General features: G+C 36.8%; 1 protein-coding gene across 3 annotated transcripts in view; it reads left to right on the top strand.

The window, feature by feature from the left end:
* Positions 1–21,300, top strand: part of ABL2 (ABL proto-oncogene 2, non-receptor tyrosine kinase) — a 114,800-nt gene that overhangs the window by 51,356 nt on the left and 42,144 nt on the right. The window contains exon 1 of one of the 3 annotated variants that reach the window (XM_001365978.5): positions 18,439–18,654. The exons of the other annotated variants lie outside the window; for them this stretch is intronic. Coding sequence (XP_001366015.2) covers positions 18,543–18,654 — 112 coding nt within the window. The 5' untranslated portion in view covers positions 18,439–18,542. Of the gene's footprint in view, positions 1–18,438; positions 18,655–21,300 lie in introns of those variants that run through there. 3 annotated transcript variants of the gene reach the window in all.

The following is a 21,300-nucleotide window of genomic DNA, read 5'->3' as shown; positions in this document are numbered from 1 at the left end:
ATTAGTTCCAAGGCAGAAGAATGGTAAGGACTAGGCAATGGGGATTAAATGACTTGCCTAGGGTCACATCTGGGAAGTGTGTGAGGCCAATAGTTTTTAAAATTAATTTTAGGGTATATTTCAATGTAATTGATTTCTTTTGTAATTTCATGTACTTTATTTTATGTATTTAAAAATATTATTCTGAGAAGGGCTTTCAGCTTCACAAGACTGTCAAAGGATTCCACAATACAAAAAAGATTAAGAACTCCTAATTTAGAGAGTTCCTTTAGTTCTTTGTTGTAGTAGTGGTAAAATTTTGCAGTTGAGATACAACTTGAGTTAAGTAGAATATTTCTTTCTTTTAAAAGATCTTGAGTAGTTTAGTTATTAAATACTTGTAAAGATATTTTACCAACTGAGTGTAATAACAATTTTCAGAAAACATAAGTTTTCTGAAGTTATATGTTTCCCTCCCTCCTTTTCCAGAAATAGTAATCAGTTTGACCTGATTATAGATGTATTATCATGCAAAACATATTTCTATATTCATTTTTGTGAGAGAAGTAGTTATTAAATACTAAAGTAAATTAAATTGCCTAGTTTTCCTAATAGGCTAGAATTCAAACTTATACTACTTAAGTAAGGCAACAAGTTATACTTCAGGTTACTTATATTTCATTCTTCTCACTCATGTTCCTTGTAGCTATTTAAATTGATGTATGCTGTGATTCTTGATGCTGATGCTAGTGGTGTAGTGATGGTTAAGGAAGAATATTACATGTTGTTGTGGAAAAGGCTCTTTTGACATAATGATTTTGGGTTGTGTTTTTGCCTGATATTGGTTGCAACTGGTTTAGGAATAATCTTTTCCAGAAGCTTAATTACCTTTGTGAAAAATTTTCAGTAAGAAAAAAAAAAGAGAAGGCTTTTGTGATTTATTCCACTCTTCTTAGTCTTTAGAATTTTAGCAGCCAGGAATGTTTACACCCTACCTAAGGATTAAGTGTGTGGGGGGGTGATCCATGACCCAGGGGTGGTCCATGACCCACGTGTGCTAGCAAGCGACAAATCAGAAACAACTGACTGACCCCCTGGGCTGTTCAAAGCCTAGTTTAAGCCACCATTGATACATATGAAGCACAGGAAGTGATGTAAAGAACTGCATTTATATTTTGTGTCACTTCCTGTGAGAGGGACTTGGTGGTGGAGCCTGAGACCACAGACTACTTCCCTTAGACTGTCATGTGGTGAGTACAAGGCTTACTTCCCTTTCCTTTGCTTTTATGGAGGCAACAGCTTTTGGAAAGGCCCATCTCTTGGAACTCTCTTTCCCTTGACTTTCTGGAGTCACTAGCCTCTGGAGAGACCCCTTGGATGAGGCCTCTGAACTCCTGCTGGGTTCACACCAGGCCCGGGGCAACTATCCTTCCTTTTTCTCTCTCATTCTTAATTTCTTCCTTCTATTGTAAATAAACCACCATAAAATTCCATTCTAACGAGTATTTCATTGGGATTTAGAATTTAAATCCCTGGCAACCAACTAAAAAAAAATATATATATATATATTCAGTCTAACCATAAATTTAACCCTGAACACTTTGAAACTCCAGCTGTGGGGTCTTCTATTTCTGAGTAGAATAACCAAGTACTCTTCCCTTTCTATTTAAAGATAAAGTTAGTTCCTAGATGAAATTAGCCTGTGATAACATTTGTAGTTCTTACAGAAAAAACTTGCATCACAAGAGACTACAAATCAATAAGTGCATTAACTAAGTGTAATTTAAATCTGCTGTTTGGTCCGTGGAGTAGAATTTCACAACTGCTTATTGATATCTATTTATTTCTAAGATTACTAATGGAACTCATTGAACTACACAAGTTTTTCAGTTTGAACAACCATAGGGGAAAAAGAGGTCTAAGAAAGTATTGAGGTGAAATAAATGAGTTATGAATATGACTTGGGGGCAGAATGTTGTCCTGAAGAGCATTTGTTCTTCTTGGACTTAAAACATTAAAAGTTAGTAGCCATTTGTGTAATCTGGGAATGCCTTTTTAATCAAAGCTTATTGGAGGGTAGCTGATTCATATTTTCCCTTATATGCACTGTCCTCACTGTTAGAATTTTTTGCTTCTGTTAGTAAATATTATTAAGTGTCTATGGTATCTCAAGTGCTGTGCTAAATGCTGGAGATACAAAGAAAGTAAAAAGGTAGTTTCTCTTTTCAAGGAAGCTACCAATCTAATAGGGTAGTCAACATGCAAATAACAAAGTACAGTCAAGCTGTATTTGTGATAACTTTGAAATAATCAAAAGAGGAAAGATTTAAGGGAGATGGGAAAGGCTTCTTGAAGATGAGATTTTAGCTGGTACTTGAAGCTATGAGTCAGTAGGGATAGCCAGTGAAAATGCCAGGAATTAGGAGATGATGGAGTAATTTATTTAGGGAATAGCAAGGAGGCCAATGTCACTGGTACACAGGTACCTGGGAGGAGAAAGTAAAATAAAAGTAGAAGTTGGGTGATGAAAATATTTAAATGCCAAACAATACTTAATATTTAATCTTGGAGGTGATATGGAATCATTGGAGTTTGAGTTGAGGTAATGAGGATGTGGATATAGTCCAGTTCATTTATAATTAGTTTTGCTTTTACAGTCCATAAAACTGCCTCTTAAGGTATCATCACCCTTACACTAAGCATTCTGTACTTTGTATGTGTGCGTGTGGATACGAATGCTAAGGAGCCAGAGAGAGAGACAGAAACTGACAGACACAGAGACAGAGGTGGTCAGACTTCCTCTTTCAGAGGATCATTTTGAATTGGAATGGGGAGATACTTGAGACTGGGAAACCAACAGGCAGGCTATTGCAGTAGTAGTCCAAAGATTGATCAGCAAGAGCGTGCAATGCCACTGATACCCATATCAACTTGGTTCAAATAGTTTTTAAGATAGAAGACTTGAAATTAATGATAGTTATTGTAGCCTGACTGATTACATAAGACATACTTTTGAGTCTTTCTTAGCAAACTTTTTTTTTTGTTGTTATTCAACTCTACACTAAAGAACCTGCCTCCATCACTTTCTTTGCATGCCTTTAAACTGGAAACTATGCAAAATGTTTAGTGCAAGGGTGATGGTATCATGGAAGGCAGTTTTATAGTTTGTAAAAGTAGAACTAATTATAAAAGGACTGGACCATTCAAAATGTAGTCTGTTTTCTCTTCACCTTTTTTGGCACTCTACTTTTCAATTAGTTAGAGCATCCAGCCTTTGCACATGTTATTTCTCATTCCTGGAATGTATTTCACAGAATTTGAAAATTGGAAGGGTTCCCAGCAGCCAACTAGTACAACTGATACACCAAAGGAAATCTCCACTACAGTATACCCAACAAGTGGTCACCCAGCCTCTGTTTTAATACCTCCAAGGAAGGGGAATCTATTACCTCTATTGGTATCTGATTCCATTTTTGGACAGCTCTCAGTATTAGGAAGTTTTTCCTGACATCATCTAAATTGACACCTTTAAAGTTTCCACCTATTACTTCTGGTTCTGCTCTCTTAAAACAAATAGAACAAGTCTAATTATTATTTTTTAACCCTTACCTTAGAACCCATCCTAAGTACTGGGCAGGGAAGGGCAGGGCAGAAGAGAAATTAGGGCAAGATTGGGGTTAAGACTTGCTCAGGGTCACACAGCTAGGAAGTGTCAGAGGTTAGATTTAAACCCAAATCCTCTCAACTCCAGGCTTGGCTCTCTGTCCCCAGTCCAATATCTTTTCCACATTAATCCCTTTTAATGTAGCCCAAGCTTGTTTGGCTGCCACATCACAGTGGTTGATTTAAATTGAGTTTCTCCTTCATTTCCACTTCTCATTCTTAGCTTCATTCGTTTCCATTTTATGTGCTCATCTTCTTTATGATATCTCTTTAGCTGCTAGTGCTTGTTCTCTTTCTCAGATGATTAGTTATAAACTCATATAGTTACATGTTATCCCTAGTTCCCTAGTAAAACGTAGTCTCTTTTAGAGTAGGGGCTGTTCCTTATTTTATCTTTGTTTCCTTGGCATCTACCACAGTGCTTTGTACATATGAAATATTTCCTAAATATTTTTGGTTTGGATTAATAAGCATTATCTGTGCTAGAGTTTGCCTAGTTTGACTTTCTGTTCTTATTTATATATCTAGATCTCCAGCATCCCCAATGCAAGTGTGTAATATATGTATATGCATATGTTGTACATTATATCTATATATCTCTATTCAGTTGTTGCGTGTTTGCATAAAATCAGTAAGACAGCTGACTGCTTGGATTATAGAGGATTGTATTGTAGCTCTTTAGGAATGAGCAAGGGTCATTTGTTAGTCTCTTCCCAGGAATGTCAACTCTGAGCTTGCATTGAAGGCATCATACCAGGTGCTGGTTATGCTGACTTTGGAAATTCCATGAGGATAAGAGGATTGGCACATTCCTTTCATTCCTTAAATACTTCTTGCCCAATCACTTGCCCAAGTGACACAACTTTTATGATATCTTTTAACTGAAATGCAACAAACTTGGAATGAGATATTTGAGAATTTTGCATTTCTGTGAAGGATTTGGTTTCTTCTTAGTTTTGTTGCTGGGAAGAGAGCTTGTTATTTATGTTTAAGATTAGTGTGGTAATTTCAGATGATTTTTAATCCTTATGTTCATGTCTCTTACTAAAATTTGATGCTTGGGTCTTTATATGTCAGTGGTAGTGTTCTTTCCTCTTGCATTTATATTCAGTCTTTGCTGACTCCTTTACCATCTATAGACACATGCCCATGTCTCCTGCATCCTGAAAAAATCTTCACTTGATCTTTTCATCCCTGCTATTAATCCTACATTTTTTGCCCTTTGTGACCAAACTCCTTGAGAGAGCCATCTACAATAGGCTCTTCCATTTTTCTCTCCTTTTAATTTCTGCCAGTCTGGCTTTTACCCTTATTATTCTGTTGAAATAGCTTTGTTCCAAGTTACTAATGATCTCTTTAGTTGCCAAATCCAATGAAGTTTTCTTAATCCTCATTTTCCTTGATTTCTCTGCAGCCTTTGACACAGTTGAACACTCTGGTCCTTGGTATTCTCTTCCCTCTATGTTTTTGGGACGTCATTCTCTCTCTTGGTTTTCCTCTACGTATATGACTGCCTCTTTTCTGTCTCTTTTTGCTGTAAGTGTCCCTCAGGGTTCTGTTATGGGTCCTCTTCTCTTCACCCTCTATACAAGTTCACTTCAGAATCTCATTAGCTCTCATGGATTTAATTATTGTCTCTGATGATGTTTTTCAGATCCACCTATCCTCTCAATTTTCTGCTGACTTTCAATCTAATATCTCCAACTGCCTTTTAGACACCTTAAACTACATGTCCAGTAGATATATTAAACTCGCTATGTCCAAAACAGCTCACTTTGTTCCTTAAACCTTTCCCCACACCCCCACCTTCACTATTGTAGTGGGCAGCACTATCCTCCCAGTTCCTCTGGCTCATAACCTGGGTGTCATCTTTGACTCTTCACTCTCATCCCTCCCTTTCCCCTATGCAACCCCTTCATATCCAATTTGCTGCCAAGACCTGTTGCCTATTGATTTCACCTTTGCAACATCTATCAAATAGGCCCCCCATCTCTCCTTTGAGACTGTTACCACTCTAAAGTGTCCCTTATCATCTCACATCTGATTAGTGCAATAGCCCATTGGTGGATCTTGCCTACTTTGAATCTCTTCCTCACTCCAATTCACCTTCCACTTAGCCACTAACCACTGAAGTGATTTTTCTAAAGTGCGTTATCCCCTTGGCTCCCCTTTGGCCCCTCCCACCCAAATTAATAAACCAAAGCAGTTGCCCATTGCTTTCAGGATCAGATACAAAATGCTCTAATTGGCATTCAAAATCCTTTATAATCTAGCCCCTTTCTACCTTTCCAGTTTTCTTTCTTTTCTTTTTCTTTTTTTTTTAACCATTACCTTCTGGCTTAGATTGATGCTAAATATTGGTTCTAAGGCAGAAGGGAAATAAAGACTAGGCATTTTGGGTTTAAGTCATTTGCCCAGGCCACATAGCTAGGAAGTGTCTGAAGTCAAATTTGAACCCAGGATTTCCCATTTCCAGACCTGACTCTCTCCACTGAGCCACCTAGCTGCTCTTCTTTCTAGTCTTTTTTTCCCCCATAAAAACCCTTACCTTCCATCTTGAAGTCAATACTGTGTATTGGCTCCAAGGCAGAAGAGTGGTAAGGGCTAGGCAATGGGGGTTAAGTGACTTGCCCAGGGTCACACAGCTGGGAAGTATCTGAGGCTAGATTTGAGGCTCTCACTCCACTGAGATACCCAGCTGCCCCCCTTTCTAGTCTTCTTACACCTTACTCTCCAACATGTAGTCTTCTATTCAGTGACAGTGGCTTCCTAACTATTACATAATCAAGACTCTCCATCTGTTTGCTCCAGATATTCTTTTTGGGCTGTCCCTCATACCTGGAATACTCTCCCTTTTCCATTTTGACTCCTGACCTCCTTGGCTCCCTTTAAAGCCTTACTAAAATCCTATTTCTACAGGAATTCTTTTTTATATGCCCTCTTAATTCCAGTACCTTTCCTCTCTTAATTATTTCCTATTTATCCTGTATATAACTTGCTTTGTATTTGTTTGCATATTGTCTCTTCCATTAGAGTCTGTCTTTTGCCTCTTTCCTCTTTTATATCTCCAGTGTTTAACATAGTGCTTGGCACGTATTAGGCACTTAATAAATGTTGATTGAGTTATTCTACAAGTTAAGTTTGAGTTTTCATTTTCCTTTTACTTCTTTATAGGTAAACATGACTTAGTAAGTTTAATGTTGTGGACATAGTTGTCTTCATTTTTTTAATACAAAACCTTTACCTTCTATCTTAGAATCACTGCTGTGTATTGGTTCCAACGCAGAAAAGTGATAGAAGGGCTAGACGGTGGGGATTTAAGTGACTTGCCTAGAATCAAACAGCTATGAAGTGTCTTGAGGTCAGATTTGGATCTTGGACCTCCCTTTTGTTGGCCTTTTTCTCAATCTACTAAGCTACTTTGCAGCCCACATAGTTAAGTCTTTAATATTGATGATCTTAAAATTTTCCAGCACCATCATCCAGAAAAGAAATTTTTAGTATAGGGTGCTAGAAGCCTTTTTTCAAAAACAAAACAAAACCATAAAGTGTTTGGAAATGTGAACTGCTATCCATTTCCAAATAGAAAACTGATTGGCAGTGCAAATTGAAATATATTTTCTTTTTCTATTTTTGGACATGGCAATGCAAGAATTTCTTTTGATTGACTATACATATTTGTAAATGGTTTTGTCTTGTCTTTTCTTGTCAGTAGTTGGAGGAAGGGGAGAGAGGGAGAGAATTTAGAATTCAAAGCCAAAATGTTACTGAGGTGTTTTTTTTTTTGGAAAATTAAAAAAATATTTTAAAAGAAAAAAGAAAGTATTGGGAAAATGTTAGCAATTCAGATAAAACGTGGGGGGGAAATAATTGTGAGCAGTTAAGAACGTCACTGGTATATCAAATGAATTTAAATTCCAAAGTTCAAAGATGATGTGGAACTGTGGAAAGAGAACTGGTTTTGGAGTTAGAGGACCTAGGTTTTATTTTCAACTCTGCCAGTTTATACCTTGGGATACCAGCACTGACTGGATGATTAAGTCTCAATTAATCTCCACTGTGATACACCATAAACAACTTAAACAATAAACATTTTGACCTCCATGGATCTCCATCCCCCCAGGTCTAAGGATACTTTCAACTCTAAAATCTTTGCTCCTTCTTATTAGTTACTATGTACTTTGAAATATATATTATAAATATATCATACTTCTTGCTATTTATGGCATCTGGTTTAGCAGCTGTATCTGTATACTTTTCTGCATATCCTTCCAAATACATTCTTCCAGTTCTGCTAAACTGTACCTTGTGCCTGACCAGGAGGCCTTCATCACTCCTATCTTGATTTCATGTTCAGGAGTTAAATCACATTCTCTAACACTGACTTCTTAGCTCCTTGAGAGCAAGGATTAATCAGAGTGCCTGATATACAGTAAGCATTTAATGAATGTTCACTCAATCCTATATCTTAATGTTCTCTTCTTCTGAAGTAGCCTTCTAATTTGTCTCTTTGCTTCTAGTCTTTTTCCACTCCAAACTTACCTCTCTCTAGCTGCCAAGGCAATATGCCTAAAGTTCAGCTCTGTCCATCTTCACTCCTCAGGAATCTCTAGTGGTTCCGATTTGTTTCTAGGGTAAAGTACAAACTTACCTGGCATTTAAAGCCTTTTAGTGTCTGGTTTCAACCTCTCTCGTCTGAACGATTCCATATTGTTCTCCCTTGTGTACTCTATAGTCTATCTAAACTGGCCTACTTGCTACTTCCCATATATCACATTCTTTTCTCCTCATTCCTTTCATGACCTTTGCAAATGCTACATGCTTGGAAGACAGCCTCTTCCTTCTTAACTCTGCTTAACTGAATTTGTAACTCTTTCAAGGCTTACCTCATATAACACATCCAAAAAACAGATCTTTCCTAATTACCTTAATTATTAGTGCTCTTCACCAAAATCATTTTGATATATTTTCAATATATTTTATTGTTATGGGCCAGCCATGGTGGTTTATCACAAGTCTATATTTCTGCTACTGGGGATGCTGAGGCTGGTGGATTGATTGAGCTTGCAGAGAGCTGCAGTAGGGCTAAAGCTTATAGGTTGTCCATATTAACTCCAGGACCAATATGACGCTGTGAGCTTCCCGATCTACAGACTACTAGGCTGCCTAGGGAACACTGAAAATTAGCAAATCAGAGCTTCTGTGTTAATCAACTGCTATACTTCCATATGAGGCAAAATAGGGAAAATCTGTGGTAATAAATGTGTGTATATCTCACTTATTCATCTGTTTAAAAGTTGTTTTCTCCCAGTAGAATGCAGACTGAAAAAAAGTTAATGTCCTATTTCCTCTAACCCTAACTTTCCATCAGCATACTCTACCACTTAATTCTGAGATCAGTAATGAAAGTTTTAACTCTTGTTTCTCTTTCTGTAGGGCATAGAAGGTTCCTTCTTATTTTAAAAATATTTTTCCATGGTTACATGATTTATTTTCTTTCCTTCCCCTTAAATTCTTGTTAACTGGAGGCACAAGACTTGGTATGGTGTTGGCATTTTTCTTAGAAAAGTTCTTAGCTTTCTGCTGGCTTTTTAAGAATCTCCATTAATGTGGGCCCTTAGCTACTCTTGCCAACTACCTGCAAACAGCTGGTTTGCTATGCCATAGGGAAGGCTCAGGAGGCTCATTTTACCTTTCCTTCCTTCCTTCCTTCCTTCCTTCCTTCCTTCCTTCCTTCCTTCCTTCCTTCCTTCCTTCCTTCCTTCCTTCCTTCCTTCCTTCCTTCCTTCCTTCCTTCCTTCCTTCCTTCCTTCCTTCCTTCCTTCCTTCCTTCCTTCCTTCCTTCCTTCCTTCCTTCCTTCCTTCCTTCCTTCCTTCCTTCCTTCCTTCCTTCCTTCCTTCCTTCCTTCCTTCCTTCCTTCCTTCCTTCCTTCCTTCCTTCCTTCCTCCCTTCCTCCCTCCCTCCCTCCCTCCCTCCCTCCCTCCCTCCCTCCCTCCCTCCCTCCCTCCCTCCCTCCCTCCCTCCCTCCCTCCCTCCCTCCCTCCCTCCCTCCCTCCTATTATATATCCTCTCCTAATTTTTTCAGTGTGAACAATTAGTAATTAGCATAATTACCCCAAAGGATAAAGTAGCCTAAATTAATAGGTATTTCCCAGAAAGCTTTTCATTTTCTCTTTTTCACCCATACCTTCTGGTTTGTGTTTTCTTTTGCCTATTTATCAAGTACCAATGCATGTTTGTTTTGCCTTTAACACACAAGGGAGGATTTAAAAATATTCTTTAAAATTGTTCCCTGTCCAACGGAGACAATGTCATGGGGAATATCACAGGTGGAGGTTGCCGCTTTTTCTGTTTTTCTTTCCCAAGATCCTATTGTTATTTTGTGATTTTTTTCCCCCAGGCAATAAATCAAGGCAATGATTTTTTAGAAAAATTAAGTTTAATTAATTTAGAGTATTTTCCCATGGTCCCAATATTCATGTTCTTTCCCTTCCCTCCCCTAACCTCCTCTTGTAGCCAAAGAGCAATTCCACTGGGTTTTACATGTGTAATGATCAAGACCTATTTCCATATTATTAACATTTGCACTAGGGTGATCATTTAGAGTCTACATCCCCAATTATATTTCCATCAAACCATGTAATCATGCAGTTTTTCTTCTGTGTTTCTGCTCCCATAGTTCTTTCTCTGGATGTGGATAGCTTTTTTTCTTCTACATCCCTCAGAATTGTCCTGGATCATTGCATTGCTGCTAATAGAGAAGTCCATTACATTCTGTTGTGTCACAGTGTTCTCCTGGTTCTGCTCCTTTCACTCTGCATCAGTTTCTGGAGGTCCTTCCAGTTCATTATTCCTTATAGCACAATAGTATTCCATCACCAACAGATACCACAATTTGTTCAGCCATTTCCCAATCAGAGGGCATCCCCTCATTTTCCAGTTTTTTTTACCACCACAAAGAGTGCAGCTATAAATGTTTTTGTACAGGTCTTTTTCCTTATGATTTCTTTGGGGTATAAACCTAGCAGTGCTATGGCTGGAATAAAGGGCAGGCAGTTTTTTAAAGCTCCTTGGGCATTGTTCCCAATTGCCTTCTAGAATGGTTGGATCAATTCACAACTCCATCAGCAGTACATCAGTGTCCCAATTTTGCCACATCCCCTCCAACATTCATTATTTTCCTTTGCTGTCATGTTAGCCAAGCCAATCTGTTAGGTGTGATGTAGTACCTCAGTTTTGATTAGCATTTCTCTGATCATAAGAGATTTAGAACATTTTTTCATGTGCTTATTGATAGTTTTGATTTCTTTGGCTGAAAATTGCCTATTCATGTCCCTTGCCCATTTATCAAGTGGGGAATAAGCCAATGATTTTAGCATGGTTTTTTTTTTTTTCCATTTTGACTCTTAAGTATAGTCAAATATGAGGAAGTTATTATTTAGTGCACAAACAATTCAAATGAACTAGTTGATAATTCTTTTTTGTTGATATTTCTTCTGTACCTTCTTATTTTTATGCTTAGTTTAGAATAATATGTCATCATTGGATTGAATTGATCTTTTTCCTCATCTTTAAATAAAGGAATTGGATTAGAAGGCCTCTGATTTTTTCAGTGTCCGTGTGATTTCCAATGGGTACTTTAAAGAACCATAGAATTAAGCATCCCCAGGCAACAAAATTGAAAACTCAGTATGTTATATTCAGTAACCTGACCTCCAAAAGTACTGAGACATAGAGTAAAATACTTTCCAAAGTCTAGCTGTACATTTCACTCCTACTCTTTGTCCACTCATGCTGTGGGGGAGGCTTGGGGTTTCTATTACTTTGTAAGTCAACAGCTGCTGAAATATGGCTAGTAAATGGGGCTTCTTGTCTCTCTTAGTTAAACCAATTAGAAATGTCTTGGTTCAACCAACAGGAAATAGCACTGCAGCCAGAACCAGGGTATAGGGAGGGCATATGCACATACATTCACCTACTCATAGATCTTTCCTAGAAACTAGAGCACTGGCCCACTGGACTAACACAAAATTAGCCAACTTTGGGGGCCTTATTGTCACAGGAAAAAATTGATGTACTCTGAATCAGCTTTAATAGAGCAATAGCATGTAAATGACCAGGATTACAAAGACCTTCAGACTCACAGGAAATTTCCCCCTCACTATAACCCCCCCCCCCCAAAAAAAAATCATCTTGTAGGCTTATCCTTAAATAAAGGGAAGATTTATTTTGTTTCTTGGAGGACAAATAAATGAAAGGAAAACCTACAACCCATATCTTTCTCATGAATAGAGTTCACCAAGGAAGAGAGGAAAGTTTAGTCAAGTAAGAAAAATGGTGTTAATTTTGGACAGGATCTGATTACTGGCCTTAATTGTACAAATCTTTAGAAAATCTTTTGCTGTATAAAATCTTTTGCTGTTTGTAATTATTCTTTGGAGAGCTAATAATAGAAATATCCTATTTTCTTTGATGGAATTGAATGGTGAGTAAATACCCATCCCACACTCCCCGAGTTTCTGGGTTGCACTTAAAAGTCATACTGATGTCTTAGCAGCTGAGGTTAGATCAATTCACTTGGGGAACCTGGCTGTATTTAGAATATTCTCAGAAAGGTAAGCTGAAAGAGCACTTCTCAAACCTCTTTTATAATAGATTGGGTATTACTATAAGATGTTCTATCAGTTCTTTTCTTTTTTATTTCTGTTAGACCTTTATTTTCTTAGGAAGCCATATCGTAGAACAGACTTGCTTTCGTTTATTTATTTGTTTATTGGGGTGGGGGGTTATTTAATTAGTTAATTTAGAATATTTTACATGTGTCATTGATCAAGACCTATTTCCATATTATTGATATTTGCACTAGGGTGATCATTTATAGTCTATATCCTCAGTCATATCCCCATTGACCCATGTGATCAAGCAGTTGTTTTTCTTCTCTGAATGTGGATAGTGTTCTTTCTCATAAGTCCTTCAGAATTGTCCTCTACTAGCAGCAATGCAGTGATCCAGAAGTCCATTACGTTCGATTGTGCCACAGTGTATCAGTCTCTGTGTACAATATTCTCTTCCTTTCACTCTGCATCAGTTCCTGGAGGTCGTTCCAATTCATATGGAATTCCTCCAGTTCATTATTCCTTTCAACACAATAATATTCCATCACCATCAGATACCACAATTTGTTCAGCCATTCCCCAATCAGAGGGCATCAGACTTGTTTTTAGAGGCCTTTTTGTTGCTAGATCACATTCAGTTCTGAATACCTCCTTCTGTACCTAGTGAGCTCTATCTTATAGCAAAATTTATAGTATATTTCTCTATACACTATGTATAAACTCTTAAAAATCCAAGGAGGATTTCTTCATTTTTGTCTTTTTATCTTTAGTACCTAGCACAATGATTTTGCACATTCATGTTGTTCAGTTTCAGTCCTCTTTGACTCTTCCTGACCCCATTTGGAGTTTACTTAGCAAAGATCCTGGAGAGGTTTGCTATTTCCTTCTGTAGCTAATTTTCAGACGAGGAAACTGACTTTCCCAGGGTCACCTATCTAAAGTATTTGAGACAAGATTTGAACTCAGAAAGATGAGTCTTGCTAACTCCAGGCTGGACTACCTATCTGCCTCAACTTTGCACATAGTAAGCAGTGTAACAATTAAAATTAAATCATGAGGCTGCTAACAGCCTTAATAGCTTTATTACATCAAAGTAGTGATAGTAAAGAGAGGGAAATGTAGAAAAGAGGTAGAGAGTTGCTTAGCTAACTACTCTATTTGCAGCCGTGATTGATTAAAGCTCACTACCGACATGGGTTCCTTCAGGTTCCAAGCTCCTGCCAGAAGAGAATGAACAATCTCCTCATCTCACCTTATAAACAGTTTTCTCCACCCACTAGCTCTCCCACATCACATCTCAGGAACGAACCATAGTTCCTTAATTTGCCTGGCACTGCCCAAGTGGTCAGTGCCTGTGGGATCAGTTTCCTATCTCATTGGTTTCAACTTCCTTTCTCTTGTGGGTTTGTCTATATTTGCACATCTCAGTGGTAAGTGACCTCCAGGTCACTGATTGATGACATCAAACAAAGCAACATAATAGGAAGAGCAACAACAGCAGTTAATAAGAGTATCGTTAAATCTGTTGTAAGCTTGAGTAAATAATTTCAAATATCTGGGCCTGGGCTTCTTCATCTATATAGTGAGACAGTAGAAATAAAGGATATATAAGAGCCTTTTCAGCTTTAATATTCAGTTTTTCTTTGCTTTTATTTAACATAAAATAGTGATGGGATAGAGTATACAATGCTTATATTTTTGTTGCATCATTTGCTTCTGGAAGAAATAGGATTAATTCTTCCCTAAAATTGTTGGCATTTTTAATCTTATTGTTAAGATTTTAAATGTTAGAATCCAAAATGGTTGTTTGACATAAATGGACCTAATTAGGAGAGAATTGAACTCTTCTTCCTTTTTTTCATTGGTAGAGCTGTAGCTAATGAAATAGTAGTATATGACATTTCCTTTTTATCAGTCCTATTAATTTATTCTATAAGAGCAATATGGAATAATGGATAAAGAGGTCCCTAATTCAAAACAACTATGTAACCATAGGCATTCTGCACTTGTACAGGGAATTTTCCTAAGTGGGAGTTACCTATACTTAATGAAATTGCAGTTTGAGTTCCTTTCTCTTGTTATATTATGCTCTCATTTATCCCTTTCTGTGATTGTTAGCTCTCGATGCACTGCTTTCATTGGAAGTGGGAACTTTTTGGTCTTCATTTTATTTTTATTGTCATGCGAAACACTTCCATATTGGTTATTGTTGTAAGAGCAAAGTCATGCATAACCAAAACCCCAAAATAAAATCATAAATACACTGATGTGTGAAAGATGACTCCAACAGTTTTTTCTCTGGAGGTCAATAGCATTCCCTGTCACAAGTCTTTCAGGATTGTCCCAGATCATTCCATTGCTGGGAGTAGCCAAGTTTTCACAGTATAGACTGCCCCTGGCTAGAATTTCGAACCTTACTGCAAGTTTGCTTTCAACTTTATGGGATGTGCCATTGGGTTTTCACTGCTGTTCTTAGCATCTTAGGGCCTGAATGCTGCCTTGGGCCCAGTTTTAGAACCTGGAACAGTAGATATCTATGGAGGGCTTGCTATTAGCTTGTTCTTTACTCCTTGTTGTAGCCTCCTGCTAGCTGTGCTCCCCTCTCACCCCAATACCCTAGATGCTCTCTGCCTACCTTCAAGTTGTTCTCTGCATGAAAATCGCATCACTCTATCTCCTTGTTGGTTCTTTCACTCCAGAATTTGTTTTGTGGTATTATTTTAAGATTGGTTGGAGAGAATTCCCGTGGTAGTTTTAAGCTTTCCTGTTTCTACTCTGCCATTTTGGCTTCACCCCACCAAAGTAGGAATTTTTAAAGAAGAAACTCCTTCTCCTAATGCAGCTCTGAAATGAACAGACTTAGAGTTGTTTGGGAACATGGAGGGGTTAAGTGAACTGCCTAGTGTTATAGAACCAGTAAGTGTCAAGAGTCTTTTCTTCCTGCCCTGTATACCAGCTTTTCTCCAGCACAGAAGAAACACTGGATAAGGGTATGTAGTTCAGTTGTGTTCCTTTTCTTGTATCAGTAAATAATGTCTTCATCCTTAGTGATATTTAATAGTTATGAAGCACTTAATAATGCTATTAAAGAAAATACAATCCTTCACTTTTAATACTCTACTTCTGTCATATCTCACCTTCACCAACAAAGTGTTTATACTTTTAAGTCTCTCTCCTCACCCTCTTTCGCCAGGCCTGTTCCAAATGGTTCTAATAATATTGTTACCCTTTGGTAAACTTTGGCTCATTTCTACTGTGGGACTTGTTTTCTATTTTTGACTTTTCTTTTTCAAGCTGTGACTAAAAGACATACAGTGCTTTTAGTTTAAGGTAAGGTGGTCTAATATCCTATTATTACCATTAGCTATCACTTCTTCCACCTTATTTATAAATGGAAAGGTGATTATTGTTCATATCTTGCTGTCATCACTTTATTTTCTATAGTGCAGTTGTTCAGTATGAAGTCTGGCTACAGTTTCAGAATACCTTTATTGATTCCTTTTATTGAAGTTATGAACTGATTGCCTAAAAGCAATTTTAACACAGGGAGTACTGATTACCTGTTACTTTCCCAGTCTATGTGTCTATTGTTAGGTGGGAGTTTATTCATGCCATTATACAGAATAAAATCTTGGTCATTATTCTGTACTGCTTTCATTAAGGAATGTATTAGGACTGTAATTTAGGGGATCCAGTTCACGCCAAGAAACTTATTATACTTTTGCTCATGTGCAAGGTACTTATTACTATGTTGGTGAATAAAACAAAATAGGCCCTATCCTCAAGGAGCTTTCCACCATTCTGTTAGAAGGATGTAATTATGTTAATACCAAAGAAAACCAAAGAAAAAAATACCAAAGAAAACAGTAGATAAAAATGAGGAGAAGCCTTAACTAGGATTTTGGAAAGGCCTTCAGGGAAGCATCTGAACTGAATCTTGAATGAAGCTGGGAATTTTATTTTTTCTTTCTTTTTTTTAATTGAAAAAACTTTAATTAATTTAGACTTTTTCCATGATTCCATGATTCATGTTCTTTGCCTCCCCTCCTCCCCATCCCGTAGCCAATGAGCAATTCCACTGGGTTTTACATATGTCATTGATCAAGACCTAAGTCCATATTATTAATAATTTGCATTATTTGGGTGATCCTTTAGATCTACATCCCTAATCATATCCCCCCATTGACCAATGTGATCAAGCAGTTGTTTTTCTTCTGTGTTTCTACTTCCACAGTTCTTTCTCTGGATGTGAATAGCATTCTTTTTTATAAGTCCCTCAGAATTGTACTGGATTATTGCATTGCTGCTAGTAGAGAAGTCCATTACATTCGATTGTACCACAATGTATCTGTCTTTGTGTACAATGTTCTCCTGGTTCTGCTCCTTTCACTCTGCATCAATTCCTGGAGGGCATTCCAGTTCACATGGAATTCTTCCACTTTATTATTTTAGCACAATAGTATCCCATCACCAACAGATACCACAATTTGTTCAGCCATTCCACAATCTGAAGCTGGGAATTTTCAAAAGGAATATGGGAAGAATTTCATTCTAGGAAAGAGATCGGTTGCAGCCTGTGCAAATGCACAGGACAATTCAGCTAGTATGGAGAGACTAGAGGCAATTTTTGAAGAGCTTTAAAGACAAATATGGAGAATATTTTATCCTAAAAATAGTAGGGAGTCACTGAGGGTAGTAAGTTGATACTTATGCTTTGAGAAGATTATTTTGGCAACTTAGTGAAAAGTGGATTAGAGAGGGAAAGTTTGGGCTCAGAAAATGCAGTTAGAAGTGTGGAAGAAAATTCTTTACCCATATTTAGACACCCCCCCCCAACAATTTTTATTAATTTATCTTATTTAATCTAAACCTTTATGCTTAGAAAAAGGGAAAGGACTGAATGTGGGCAGAAAATCCCTATTATGCTCTTTTCAAATTATATTTGTTAAAATTCTCAAAACAATCTACAAAATTCTCTAACAAGATAAAACATAGTTTCAACATTCAGGATAAAACCAGTTAATATTTTGTTTCATACAGGCAGCTAAGGGGAGCAGTGGATATAGCTCTGAGCCTAGAGTTAGGAAGACCTGAGTACAGTAGGGTTCCCTTATCTATAGAGTTTCAGTTATCCAAAGTCAGAGTGTATCACCAGCATCATCTGCTCCAGCATGTTTTCTTTTGCTTCCATTTTCACTTTTAGGATTTTTTTCTTGTGGGGCAGATGGGAGGCTGGTGATGACTGAACTAAAGGGCAGGAGCATGGGAGTCAGCAGATATTCACTTACATGCACAATTTCAGCCATGAACAGTAGTTCTTGGAACATATACCCTGCTGATACAGAGCCCTTCGATCTATCCGGAAAAAGTCTCGGAAAGAATGGGAGCCTACTATGCAAATCCTATCTCGGACACCTACTAGCTATGTGACTTTGAGCTCATTCCCTTCCTGGTCCTTCAACAGTAGTTGAATGAACAATAGTCATTTACCTTGCAACATATAATAATTTTTAAAAAAATCTCTCTTTGATCATTCTCTTTAAAAAATTTCCTTTCCAGCTGCACTCTAATGGAAAGCATTTATATCCTATTAGACAACAATGTCAGAGATCTGAAATGAGAATTAAAAGTTTTTTTTTAACTATATTTAAGTCATCTCATTTTCTACTTTAATTGAGCATATATGTAAGGTATACATTTGTAATATTAATCACGTTCCTTACCTTTTAACAGTGCTGATAGTTTTCTTATTCTTGTGTAAATCAGATCTTAAATATTTCTCTTCACTTTTTACTTGTGGTTTCACAAACAAATTTCAGTGATGTAAAAGATGAATCTTGTTGGGTAATCCCAATTACGTATGTAGTGTTTTGCAGTAAACAAGCTTCCTCCAAGGAAACCTTAATTTTCCCCATTCTCCCTCTCCCTTCTCATGCCTTTGGAATGAAGCCCACATTCTGTGTGCTGATCTTGACATGTCTAACGGTAAACTCTTACTCATATGAATGTGTATAAATATATCTTTTAAATTCAGAACTCTTGAGGTTATTCCATCCTGACTCAATTTCCAGCTAGTCAACAAGTTTGGCACTAGATATTTATTTTCCTTAAGGTCAGTCCACCCACTTAGGAAATTTTAAGTATTTCTCTTTCCATTGGTTCCCTCTGACTTTTGGAGTGTGTGAGTAACTGTGCCATGGAATGTGGTATTGCTTGTCAGGAAGTGGAATTTTAAGGCTTCTTCTTGTACTCAGAAGCTTGGCTTGTGTGCATTTGAGCAGAGTATGGTCCTTGGAACAGTCCTGCTACCTTCTAGTCGTTATGCCAAAGAACAAGACAAGTTGCTTTGCTGCCTGTACAATGAAGCTTCAGAAACTGATTTACCCGACTTGACAGGTATATTGCAGATTGTCTGGGGATAGGGTAGGGGAAGAGTAGATTGAATTGGTAGCCTCAGTCTCAGTGTAAATTGATGTTTGAATAATTTGTACTATAATATTTACCATTAACTTATATAATGAGACCCTTTTCCTAGAGTTTCTAGTTTTCAGTAATTTATAAGTTTGAAATAGCATTTCAAGATGCTAGTTCAGACATGAGGGAATTTGCACGATGACATACTAATAGGTTAAAATGCATATTGCCTTTTTTAGGGATTCTTTGTTATATATAATTTGTCAAGAAATGACTAAACAGATACTCTAGAATATAGTTAGTGAGGGAACCATATTTAGAGATTACGTCCTTTGGGTTACTCAAATCTGTAGAAAGAAAAAAAATATCTTAGATATTGAGACTTTTTTACTTAAGTCTTTAAATTTGGTTTTTCTTATTTTGTCATAGAGTTTTAGTAGATAACCCAGTGGAATTGCTTGTTGGCTCTGGAAGGAGGAAGGGAAGAGGGGAGGGAAAGAAAATAAATCATGTAAACATGAAAAAATATTTTAAAATAAATAAATTTAAAAAAAAGAATAAAACAAAGGTACATTCACTCATAAAAAAAAAGTTTAGTAGATGATGATGGTAAACTGACCATAACTGTTGATGCATTGCTAATTGGTCAAAGAACTGGTTAAATATTTAATAAAATTTAACTTTTTGTTTGAGCTTTATTGTGCAATGGTCTTAATATGTTTAAAAATTTTACCTAATGAAAGCAGTTATTCCTTTAAGAATATGTTTTACCTTTAGCTTTTTTTTTTGTACTCCTATGGTGTAGCAGTGGAAAAACTCCAAAAATACAGCATTGTGATAATTTTTTGGTTCATAATTCACTGTGAAGCCTAACCTCACTTATTTCTGCCCAGGAATCATTTAAACCAACCAGACATGTCTTTGGGATTTTTTTAACTTCTTTCACAAATGACTAGGACACACGATGACTATGTAGCATATTGACTTTTTGTTACTTTTTCTACTTGTTTCAGTTCATTATTTCTTAATTTCTCATTTTCTAACTCTTATTCTGTTTTTTGGAGGGGCAGATTCAATTGTTCAGAGAAACAAACCCTAGATTTGAGTCAATTGACCTGGCTACTGATGAGTAAGACTTTAGGTAAATCTTAACTTTTCTGGTCTTAGTTTTCTGAGATCCCATCCATCTTTAAATCTGTTATCTCCTTTACTGTTAATGATTTTAAAAATACTTTATATGTTCCTTTTTTCATTTCACTAAATTTTAGGCTTTTTCCCCCCATTTATTTTTATTTTGTCCAGTTTTAGGAGTTAGTGAAGATAATTTATGAACGGATTTCCTGTGCAGACTGACTGGCTTTACAGGAAAGAGACCATGAATGATGTGGAAACAAAGGAGAAGGGAGGTCTGGGGAGTGGAAAGAGGAGAGTAAATATGACCTTTATATTTAAACTGCCCTCAAGAGTCCACAATAGTTGAGGTTGGGTGGGTGGGTGGAGAACAGTATATAAAATTGGGATTTAAAAGTATACTACTCTTAAAAATCCGTGAGCCTTTTTAAAGTAAATAATTTATACTGAGAAATTGCTTATATTCTATGATTGTTATTAACTGAAATCTGTTGCAAAAATAAAATGACATTTTGGAATTATAAAAATAGTATTACATTGTGTGACCCTGGGCAAGTCACTTGACCCCCATTGCCTAGCCCTTACCACTCTTCTGCCTTGGAGCCAATACACAGTATTGACTCCAAGACGGAAGGTAAGGGTTTATTTAAAAAAAAAAAAAAATATATATATATATATATATATATATATAGTATTACAAAGTTTAGAGATAGAAGTCCCCTTTAACAATAACCTCCTGAGTATATTTTACAGATGAGGGAACAGAAGTAGAGAGACTGAATAACTTGCTTAAGATCACATAGTTTAAAAAAAAGGAAGGATGAAAATTCATATTCTCTCACTCTGAAGTTAATGTTCTTTCCATGACCCAGTACTGCTTTACATAGTTTTTTCAAAGACAAATATTTTATTGATGCCTTTGTTTTTAGAGCATAGTCATTTCAGACCACTCTGGAGACAAGGAAAAAGAATAAAAAAGATCTGAATGACTGCTTCTGATAATATATTCTACATTCTGTCCTAGGCAGTAATTCTCTATTTCTCTGTCTTAAGAGCAAAGATAAACTTTTGGTTCTTCAGTCACTCATTTTGATTTCCTTTTGGCTGTTTTTTTCATTTACATTGTTATAACAATTGTAATTGTTCTTTTGGTTCTGCTTATTTCACTTTGTAAAGATCTTCCCATGTTGCTCTGAATTCCTCATATTCATCATATCTTACTGCCCCATAGTATTCCATTGCCCTCATATCTAATCATTTGCCACCACTTGTCAGACCTACCTCTCCAACAGCTCTGTCCCCTTCTCTTTACTCACATGGCTATCACTATATTTCATTTTAAATCAATCACCTTACCATCCCGATCTCCTCTTCCTTTAGTTTCTCAAGATGCTGTTAGCTCCCATAAATTCTTCTATCATATCTGTTAAAATGACCTCCACATCTATATATCCTGTGTTCATTTTACTTTTGAGATATATAGCAGGCTCTTGGAAA

The sequence above is a fragment of the Monodelphis domestica genome, chromosome 2 (genome assembly GCF_027887165.1).
Source record: "Monodelphis domestica isolate mMonDom1 chromosome 2, mMonDom1.pri, whole genome shotgun sequence".
NCBI lineage: Eukaryota > Metazoa > Chordata > Mammalia > Didelphimorphia > Didelphidae > Monodelphis > Monodelphis domestica.
Note: the sequence above shows the minus strand (reverse complement) of the source record. Positions and strands in the feature narration are given on the sequence as shown.